Below are 11,131 nucleotides of genomic sequence, written 5' to 3' on the forward strand. Positions count from 1 at the left end.
ACGTGTGGCAAGCAAAACAGGAGCATTCAACTTGATTTCAGAATTAAGAGATGTCGATGGTTCAAGTTGTTTAGCAGTTTTAGCAGCTCTAGCAAGATCATCTTTAAGAATTTGTTCAGGTGTCATTGGATGTATAATTATTTTCTGACCCTTAAACATGAAAGAATAGTGGTTTGAACGACCATGATGCAAGCTATCAGTATCATATTGCCAAGGTCGCCCAAGTAACAGAGAGCATGCTTCCATGGGAATAACATCACAATCGACAAAATCAGAATAAGCACCCATGGAGAAAGGAACACGGACTGAGCGAGTAATTCTAATTTTCCCACCATCATTAAGCCATTGAATGTGATATGGATGTGGATGCTTACGAGTGGGTAAAGACAACTTTTCAACCAGCGTGGTACTCGCCAAATTGTTGCAGCTGCCGCTGTCGATGATGATGCGAATCGACCGCTCCTGCACAACGCCCTTGGTATGGAAAAGAGTGTGTCGCTGATTCTTCTCGGACGGGGCGACCTGTGTACTAAGAACACGCTGCACAACAAGACTTTCATACCTATCGGCGTCGCCCGGGTTGACATGTACCTCCATAGCTGCATGGTCAGTGGCAAGCATCGCATGTCGAATATCTTCAGAATCACTAGCGGAAGAGTACTCACCATCGTCACGAAGAAGCAAAGTGCGCTTGTTCGGACAGTCCCGAATCACATGGCCGAATCCTTTGCAACGATGACACTGAATATCCCGTGTACGGCCTGTGGGAGGGGCGGCGCCTGTGGAAGGGGCAGCGCTTGCAGGTTTTGCCGTTCGCTCGCGCGGTGTAGTGGTGGGCGTGGGTGGCGCAGGGAGAGCGGGTGCGGAGTTGGATGGCGAGCTTCTTCCTGCAAAAGAGTTAGAATATGTCTTCGAGCGGCGTCCCTGCACTTCACGTTCAGCTTTGCAAGCATATTCAAATAATGTTGTCATATCTGTGTAGTCCTTATAATCAAGTATATCCTGAATTTCGCGGTTCAAACCACCACGAAAACGGGCCATAGCAGCGTCGGTTTCCTCCAATAACCCACAACGAATCATTCCTATTTGTAATTCCTGGAAATATTCCTCAACAGATTTGGAACCTTGCTGAAAACGTTGCATTTTATTAAGCAAATCGCGAGCATAATAAGAAGGCACAAATCTGTGGCGCATAGCAGTTTTTAATTGCTCCCAAGTGGTTGGAATGGTATTGGGATGTTTGTGTTTATATTCACGCCACCAAATTAAAGCAAAATCAGTAAATTCACTAATAGCAGCTTTAACTTGAGAATTAGCAAGAATATCATGGCATGAAAATTTCTGTTCAACTTCTAATTCCCAATCAAGATAGGCAGCAGGATCATATTTGCCATTAAAAGGTGGAATTTTAAATTTAATCTTGGAAAAGGAATCATTACCACCGGGACGGCGTGGCACGCGGCGGGCACGGCCTCGGCGGTCGCCATCATCCTGGTCCGAGTCACCACCATAACCCTGCTGCAACTCTGCGACTGTTGTGTGCAATGCATCGAGTCTTGCCACAACTGAATCGAGTGTGGCCTTAGCGGCCGTCTGTGCAAGGTCGAGCTGATCACACCGCTCGGTCGTCGAGGAGATCGTCGAGTCCAGCCGTTCATGAATCGTCTGAATGTCGGTAACAAGCCCTTCAACTTGCGCTCGTATGCCCTGCAGCTGGTTAGCCCCCGCGTCGACATCATCTGCCATGGTTAGCGCAAAGACAAGAACAAAAGCAACGACAAAATAGGGGTGTAACAGCTCACAAGGCGCTCACACTAGTGCTGTTATCAAATTCTTATCCGTTCTTACCACGCACACAGGGGCGAACTGCAACCAACCGGTGGAACTCACGAAAGATTGGAGGAGCGATTGCCTGGAGAAACAAAATATGCTCGTCGTAGAACTATGTGGAGTTCTGGGAAGGCTGCACTCAAATGAAGGATTAGCACAATCAAACAATAATGCAAAGTTGAAAGATAGTGCCAAACACGTAACAAGAGTTGCTGGTAACAAGGAAAAATCGAAAGAACAGAGGCAAGGTGGAGAGGGCGCACCTCTTTTTTTTTTTTTTTATTTCTGTTTTTTTTTTTTTTTTTTTTCACAGAGGGTGCCCCAAAACTGATAATATGAACACAGAGGATCTCAAATATCAAAATGCGGCACACACTCTCTCTCTCTCTCTCTCTCTAGAGTAAGGCGGACCTCAGAATAATAAAGGACCAAGAAAGAGAGATACGGATATGAAAGGCTGGCACGGAATGCGTGGGGGGGGGGGAATTTACCCCAGAGAGTCGTGACCCAGGGGGAGTCACGGCGCGCGCAAAAAGAGTTTCCACCGAAACAAATCCGAATCACCTTCCTTCTCCCTGTTGGATTCTTCTTCGTCTTTTTTTTTTTTTGCTTCTTTCCTTTTTTTTTTTGCACTTTCCCTTTTTTTTTTCTGATTGCTTTCGATCTTTTTTTTTTTTTTGACAGGGGAGGGGCGATCGGAGTAGTGGGATGGCGCGGCGCGGTTGTCGCAGGGAGGTGCGGTGGGCGCGGCTGGTAGGGTTGGCGAGCAGCGGAAAGGCGGCGGCGGCGAAAACTAGGGTTAGATGAAAAAACGAGAAACAACAGATTAAACACAAGTAACCAGCAACAATTGAACGAGTAGGCACACAAATTCAACAAAGACACTTATTGAAAGAATGTGCGAGGCTAAACGGTTGCTGGGACAAAGGATCTAACCTGAAAAAAATTTGTTTTGGTTTTTGTGGACTGTAGGAAGGGAAAAACACTCGGTAAAACTCACCGATCAACCTGGAAAGCTGATACCACTTGATAGAGTCGGAGTGCCCGATCTTTCGGTGAGTGAAGATAAATTCGACTTGGTGGAAGTAGACCCTCACGATCCGACTACGACGAGCGAACCCGAAGCGCCAATGCAATCGCTGAACCAACTCCCGATGGTTACCAACCTCGCTGGTGCGAGATCAGCCTGATCACGAAGATCGATTCCTGTCCGCAATCGAAGAACGAACAAGAAAGAGAGGCGAGCAATCTAAATATCACTCGAAGGTGGAGTTCTGAATCACAAGGACAGCGCGTATTTGCGCGTGTTCAAGAGTAGCTAAAGCTAGATGTAAAACAAAACTCAAGTCGTAAACAAAAAGGACTCGGACTAAATAAAGGGGGCGCAGCCCCTGGAGTCCGAAGGGGTCACGGCGCCCAACCCTAGGCGCCCCACCTGGGCTGCCCTGTTGGGCCATCTTCTTATTCCGATGGGCCTTCGTTCCTTAACAGCATGATGAAGTTTAATTCTCTCGCACGGGCTCGAGTGATTGGCCCAACTGGAGGAGCAACTGGAGGCGCCTGAGGTGCTGCTGGTGTAGATGTACTCGTGGTGTCCTCATCACCCGAGGTAGCAGAATGTGTAGCGGGGGATCACCGGACCTGGAACTTAAAGGTAAAAGCGAGGACACGAGACACAGATTTAGACAGGTTCGGACCGCTAGAGTAGTGTAATACCCTACGTCCTGTTTAGGGGTGTTTGTATATTGCGCCCTACGCTTGGGTGTTGAGGTGTGACCTGCCGAGCTAGGTACCCCTGCCCTCCTTTATATACTCCAGGAGGCAGAGTACTAGTCGGTTACAAGGAGGAGTCCTAGTAGGATTACACGAGATGAGTCCTAGTAGGATTACAGGGGAATCCTAGTAGGAGTCCGACTTCTTCCTTCCTTGCGGGTATTGGGGATGTATCCCCGACAGATACTTCTCTGGAATTTTTTCGACATCCCTGTTTGTGAATACTTTTAGTATGTGAGGACACAAGAGGCCATCACGGTCAAACATGTTGCAGGAGTATGTATATGACGTTGCATCTTTATCAATGGTGACCATGTGGACTCTAGTTGAATTTGGGTGCACAATTTGAATGGACCAACCCTGGTCATCACATTCAATAGCCCCTACCTTGTATCTTGTAGAATCACGCAACAACTCTTGAAATTTACCAAAGACTTCACCGGTGTAGAATGCAGCAGCTTGCTTCTCAAAAGCATACCTTCCCCATAGTGGTGGATCTGAAATCTCCCCCTTGCAACGCTCCTTATTTTCTCTTTCTGCCCTGGTGTCCATGATGTAATCATATTGTGTTATAAATTGCAACATTGAGTCCTGAGGGTGAACAACTTTCTTGAACAATGAATTCATGCTTTCCGATCTTCCTGTTGTGCCTGTGAAGGGGAAGAAGTACTTTCTGAAGTACGCGGGTGCCCACATCCTCCTTGTACCAGACATACTTTGAAAGAATTCATTTTCCTGCAAGTGGTATTTGTCCTCTATGCTTGCCCACAACATCTCAAATTCTTCTGGTGTTTCAGTCCTGTTCACACAGTAGTCAAACTCCTTTGCAAAGTCTTCTTCCTCACTAATAAGCCAAGCAAGCTTATCATTAGCCTTAACATCTGTGTGTTGCGTTAGGGAAAACTATTGCTATTGCTGTTTTCATTGCTTTATCCTGGTCTGTCATTATGTTGGTTGGTTCACGCCCACCCATCGCTCCCTTCAACCTTTCTAGCACCCAAACAAATATTTCCGTTGTCTCATCTGGCAACAATGCACATCCAAGCAGTATGCTATGCAAATGGTTATTTATCCCAACAATTGGTGCAAATGGCATGTCGTATCTGTTGGTGCAATATGTTGTGTCAAAGAAAATGCAATCTCCAAAACTCTTGTACAACTCTCTAGTCCTCCCATCTACCCAAAACAATCCTCTAACAACATTATTATCATCTATCATCGTTGCATAATAGAAGGAAGGACTTTTAGCTTGTTGCTTTTGAAAATACTCTAATGTTGCATCCATATCCCTGTAGGTGAGACCTCCTCTCAAGTGTGTCCTCATGTTTGAAACATCCTTGCTGCTGAAAGTAAGGTTACCAAGTCCCCCATGGAAATCAACAAGCACCCCCATGATCTGTGTTGTGCTAATATTTCTATGATGTAGTGTTTTCAGCAGCTCATAATCAGCCCACGAGATGCTTCGGTGGGACCTCAAGTGTTTCCAAACCCCAATCGCCTTCACCATGGGATGAGTATGGTGAGGTTACATTACAATCACTCTCCACCTCGCATTTCTCAAGCCAACTGCCATATGAGCTTTGCAGTCCAACTTTTTGATAGTGTTGCGCTTCCTTGTTGCCGTGGTAAGCACAACTGTTGCTACTCTTTTTTTCGATCCCACTAGTGTTGCAGTGTCATTTGTTGATGTGCTCGCTGATGTGTTTTCCTCTCCATCATCTTCTCCATCAAGAGCTAGTTTCCTAGCATGAGAACACTCCCACTCCTTTCTGATCACCTCCTTTGTGACGTTGCTATTTCTTGAAGAAGCCACTCTTATGCTGAAACCCAACTTCATAGCATACTCATTGTAAACCCGCCTTGCTTCCTGTATCGTGTCAAATTCCATCCCAACTTTCAGCACAATAGGCTGTGAGCATACGACGTCTTCATCCTCATGGTAGACCTCTTCATTTGCATCAACTTGTACTGAAACATATTCACTTGAGTGTGTTGATATGCTCGCAACAGGAACCAATGCTCCATCCCCTTACAAAAAAATGTTGCAGTTAGTGTTACTAGCGAAATCAATGTTCAGATGTTGAAAAAATTGTACATGGAAGTAAGATGTAACATTCAGTTAGCACATACAATTTTTGATGTTTCAATAACTGATTTTCAATGTGGCACATGCTATCATTAGATGTTGCAACACTTATATGTAACATTCAGGTAACCCATGAGCATTTTGAGATGTTACAATAACTGTTTTTCAATGTACCACATGCTATCATTAGATGTTGCAAAACTGTATAAGATTCTGTCACATCTAGTGTTTCAAACGAAATCATACCTGCCATTTTTGGAGACTCCATTGGGATGCCAAACCCCATGGACGCTGCTCGAAAGACCTGAGGGCGGGTGCTGAAGTGAATTATCACGCTTGCTCGAAAAATTCAATGCAACATTTAGGGGGGTGGATGGTCGGCATACCTGGTAGCGTGTTGAGGTCAATCATCTGTAGATCTGAGGGGTTCCGAGCAACAATGGGGGGCGGGTGGCCACCATGTGGTTGATCTGGAGGGGGGAGTTCTATTTTTTGAAGGATATGAGCCATCTTCACTCGGCGCCGGCGGATCTGGCGGTGGTGCGAAGATGGGAGCTTCGCTCTTGTCGCGACCCGCGTGAAGAAGTTGACGCCAGGGTGCGCTTCTATGTTTGGTGTGGACTTGTCCCGATTTCCTTGTATTTCATCTGACGGCTGACATGTCTTTAATCTGATGGTGGAGAGTCTCGGGCGCTAGTAGTTCCGTAATGTTTATAAATGGCGTCACTTGAAGACAGCAGCATACATATACTTAAAAAATGGGGGGGAAGAAGCTCGAAAGTGCATGCCGCACTTGCCTTTCACCGTCACTAACAATTCTTTTCCTCAAGAGAATATTGTGCTAGGTGTGCATGCCGCACACCACGTAATTCCACCACCATCATATACTGTCTGTGCACACATGTGGCAGATACGTTAGGGTGCCTCCGATGAGGCAACATCGCCGTTTGCGTCGTCACTTTAAGATTAGCCGAATCCTTATGCTCGAGCCGTATGGGACAAAGAAATTGTGTTGCCGCGTGCGCGCACATCCAGGCCGAGCTCGCGTATGGTGGGCTTTCTGCTCGGCAGAAGGAAAGGCTGGAATCTGGGTCGAATCCAAATCGGCCCGACTTAATTAGGTCGCATTGCATGTTGCAAATTACGCTTCCAGATTTTTTCTGAGAGTGGTATAAAATGTTCATACAAGATGCATCGTTTCAAAAAAGGTACCATCTCCTTCACAGAATATATCTACTTTTTATATTTCAACTTGTCTCAAGATAGTTCTCATAGGGTTGCAGAGGGTACTTCGATCGTTTCTACGTCATAGTGATCAATACAGTATTGGAATGCGAAAGAGTCTCAAGCCTAATGTTAGAATACTTGAGTAACATCCAACACGTGATTTGACTTCCAATGAAAGGTAAACGGTGAAAATAAAAAAAATTATTGAAAGGCTTCCCCTATCTACTTGGGTGAAAAAAATGCAGTATCAAAACATAAAATTTAAACGAATTTAGGTTTGGTGATAAATTTTCTTTAGTTTTGTTTAAAATTCGTTATAGCTTGCAATTGAGCACTTGCTCGAAAACTGAGCCCTAGATTGATGCATATGTGATGCGCTCAGTATGCGGACGACACATTGGCCTCGTTCGGCTGGCTGCTTTGCAGCTTGCTGCTGCTGCTCGGCTCTCTGCCGCAGCAGCTGCAGCACGCAGCAGCTCTCTGCCGCAGCAGCCAGAAGCCGAACGCAGCAGCCAAGCGAACGAGCTGATTGATCCTCCTGCAGGCCGGCCAGGATAGTGTGGTGGCCCTGAAGCAAGTGCTGGAATCTTCTCTGATCTCACTGGGCTGCACATAAACTTTAGCAAAAGCACAATGGTTCCTATGAATGTTGACATACATCAGGTAACTGCCTTGGCTGCCAGCTCGGTTCTTTCCCTCAATCTTACTTGGGTCTCCCCTTATCAAATGAGAAGTTCAAACTCTCGGTCTTCACCCCTCTGATTGCCCGGGCAGACCGACGGCTCAGTGGATTGTGCGCCTGCCTCCTCAACTCCACAGGGCGAGCTGTGCTGATAAACAGTGTCATGGATAGCCAGTTGACGTATGCAATGTCCGTTCTCCTTCTCCCCCCGGGCGTGGTGGATGCTTTAAACCGTCGACGACGAAGTTTTCTTTGGGCTGGAGAGGATACGGTCAGTGGTGCTCAATGTCTTGTCGCCTGGGAACATGCCTGCCAGCTGAAAAAGCAAGGGGGGCTAGGCATCAAGGAGCTTGGCGCGAAGAACCAAAGTCTGTTGCTAAAGCTTCTACACCGCATCTTCCGGCCGGGGGAGTCCTCCTGGGCGCGGTGGGTACGCGAGAGAATTAATCTAGCCTCGCTACAAGGATCCCTGGAAGGTGTCCATTGGGCAGCTCTGGGCAGCATGCTACCGCTATACCGTGCTGTCACGAGCTCTGAAGTTGGCAATGGCGAGAGCACGAGCTTCTGGCAGGACAGATGGCTATCGGTTGGCCGGCTGGCTGCACTATATCCTACTCTGTACTCCCACACTACACAACCGGAAGCCTCGGTGTCGCAGGTCATTGCCGACGGGATCCATAGGCACCTAATGCCCAGGCTGACCCATGCGGCTGCTGCTGAATTAGACGACCTGAACCTCAAGATTGGCCATATTGCCCTGAGCAGTGCCGAAGACCAACGGCACAGCACTTTGGTCCCGCCAAACGCGTCCTTTCAATCTGGTGCTGCCTACAATAAGATCATGGAAGCAACCGGCCCCCTACCTGCACCTTTGCCAAATTTGTTTGGTCCAACCGAGCACCCCCTCACGTGCAGTTCTTCGCCTGGCTGATGGTTCAGGAACGGATCAGCTGCCGTGCAAATCTTGTCAAGAAGCACATCCTCGCTGACCCGGCGTGTGCGCTGTGTGGCCAGCCAGAAGATTGCGATCATCTGATCCTTCACTGCCGCTTTGCTGCTCAAGTCTGGTCGGCGCTGACCGCCGATACAATTGGGGTCTCGGTTCGCTGTCTGTGGAACATCCCCCACCCCACGACGGTGCCGAGCCGCCACTACTCTAGTTTCATTCTTCTCGTCTGTTGGTTGCTATGGAAATCCCGTAATGAGCTTGTTTTCCAGAACATTACCCCGTCGGTCGGGCGCTTCTGGCTTGCATGCCGCGTCGAAGCCCGGCTATGGAGCCACCATCTAAAGATCGAGGATCGTCAGATAGCGGATGCCTGGTGGTTACTTTTTAGTTCAATGCAAACTAATGTAATCTCCTTCACTCCCCCAGCCTCATTTTATTGCTTAAGATCTAATGTACTTGCATTTGGCCGCCCTTCAGGCCCTATAATGAAATCAGGTGGGGCACTCCCCCCGTTGACCCCTCAAAAAAAATATATGTGATGCGCTAAAATAAACTTCACGACCATATACTTGCTCTGTTGACAGCATAATCATGGCGATACCATGTTATGGATGCGTCATGGCTTGAAAATCTGAAAGACTCGGGTGCGAAAGAGGTCCTGAATTTCACTAAAACACTGGTAGGCGCAGTTGAAAATCTCGAGCCGAATTAAGTTTATTTTTCTCAAGTTGAAAAAAATCGGGAGTTTATTGTTGTCAAATCAAGAGCTGATCGATATGCATGAAGTTTATCTTATTTTCAAAAAACTTTATCCATTATTCATGTGTATATAAATAAAACTAAGTAAAACGCTCAAAGAAGAGAGAAAAACTAAATTCCCGGCTACCGCCACCACTGCATTTTTACTTCTACGCTGCCTTATTCTACTAGCCATCTCCATCTCCTTGCCGAGCACGCGCGTCATGCCCGTCAACGCGCGCCACCGCTGCCGGCACCATCCGCGGCCGTGCCCTCCCCCTCAGCCCTCGCCACCTTCTCGACGGTCATGGCACCGACGTCGGACGCAGCCCTGGCGACGGCGCCCACCGCCGCCGACACCCATGTGACACCACGCGACGCGTAGGGGGACCCCGCGACGACGTCCCCTGCCGCGGCCAACGTCCCCCAGGCGCGCTCCGTGACGTTGAATCGCTTGTTGACGCCGCGTGCCGCGCCGCGGGCCACCGCCGTGCCGAGGCTAAACTTGTCGCTGAGCCTGAGCCGGCGGTCCAGCGACGCCACGCGCGACGTCGCCGACGACAGCAGCTGCTGGTGCCGCTCGTCGAAGGACTGCGCGCGCCGCAGCGCGTCCTTGCTCCGCACGAAGCCCCTCGCCAGCATCGTGCTCACCACCTCCTCCGCCTTCCTCACCGCCGCTCCGGTCGGCGTTCGCGGCGAGCTGAGTCCATGCTTTAATTTTGTTACCAAAGCAAATTTTAAAAATTAGGTCAATTGAATTTGAAAGCATACTTGAATTTCATAAAATCACGCAGCTTAGGTTAGTGAATTTGAGAAACGTGGACTCTTAATTACTTTCGTGTTGGAGTAGGCTTCCGGTGGCAGTTCATAGTCTTCCACCGGTGTGATATTCACAGCAACATCGCCACACATGCTTGGTACCGACGCGGCAACGGCCGGTCTTCGGTCGCAGACCGGCCGGGGCGACGACGGAGCTGCGGGCAGGGTGCCTAGCACGCCCGGCGAGGCCTCGGGCGAGACGAGACGGGACAGAGCGGAGGACCGCGGGTCGTCGTCACGCGCGACTGGGGAGGGAGGGCGTCGACCCATCTTGTCGCAGCCGGCGACTGGGTGAGGCGGGCTCGCCAGCGAGGTCACGCCACGCGACAGCGGCTCTCTGAGGCACGGCGCACGTGCGCTCTGGTGCTGTCGGGCTGACGGATCCGCGAGATCCTTTGCCGGGCCCATCTTCCAGACTCTTGATCTCCCGATTTTCAACTGCACCACGTTGTCTCCCTTTACAAGAGTTGTAGTACACAGACCAAGGTCCAACTCTTTTAATTTGACCGAGTTCAAAAACGTGGTGGATTTGGAGATTCAAAGCTCCAATGCTAGTTTCCGGGACTTAGGGAAAAACGGCGGTTTGATGTTTTTAGGGGTCGAGGCTGATTTGAGCTGCAGATTTGGGAAGCTTCGGAGGTGAATTGGACCAAGGTCCAATTAGCAAGGTTGTTGTAGGAACTTAGCTCTCCAACTTCTATAAAGGGGTTTCTTGATGTTCTGCTCAACTTTCCAAAGATAAACCCGCTCTAAGACGTCAGGTTGGGCTGATTTCCAGACTTAGCCGGAATTGCTAAAAGAGGCTGAGTTGACAAGACTAGGAGACTTGTCTTAAGATTAAAACTCTACTTATTTAATCAAGGTCATTACATTTAAATCCTATAGGAAATTTTTCCTGACCTTTTGGAACAAAGGACTGGCTGCCAATCTTTCAAAATTCCTATAGAATGGCTCAATCCATAAGATTTTTGAAGAAAATCTAACATCAGGTCCAACCTTCTTGACAACTTTCCTTTGTTCTCTTTTC

At 48.4% G+C, this 11,131-nt stretch overlaps 1 protein-coding gene across 1 annotated transcript; it reads right to left on the reverse strand.

The window, feature by feature from the left end:
- Nucleotides 1-9,516: 9,516 nt before the first annotated feature.
- On the reverse strand, nt 9,517-10,374 carry LOC117834455 (binding partner of ACD11 1). Its single transcript, XM_034714025.1, has 2 exons — nt 10,120-10,374; nt 9,517-9,996 (listed from the first exon to the last, which is right to left on the reverse strand). The coding sequence occupies exons 1-2, from the start codon at nt 10,372-10,374 to the stop codon at nt 9,517-9,519; spliced, it is 735 nt and encodes a 244-aa protein (XP_034569916.1).
- Between the last annotated feature and the right edge of the window lie 757 nt (nt 10,375-11,131).

Source organism: Setaria viridis, chromosome 8 (assembly GCF_005286985.2).
Source record: "Setaria viridis chromosome 8, Setaria_viridis_v4.0, whole genome shotgun sequence".
In the NCBI taxonomy this organism is placed as follows: domain Eukaryota; kingdom Viridiplantae; phylum Streptophyta; class Magnoliopsida; order Poales; family Poaceae; genus Setaria; species Setaria viridis.

Coding starts and splice junctions, on each gene's coding strand:
- LOC117834455 (XM_034714025.1), bottom strand. CDS start 10,374: ATGGGTCGACGCCCTCCCTCCCCAGTCGCGCGTGACGACGACCCGCGG. Junction 9,997..10,119: donor AAGCCTACTCCAACACGAAA/GTAATTAAGAGT, acceptor ACAAAATTAAAG/CATGGACTCAGCTCGCCGCG.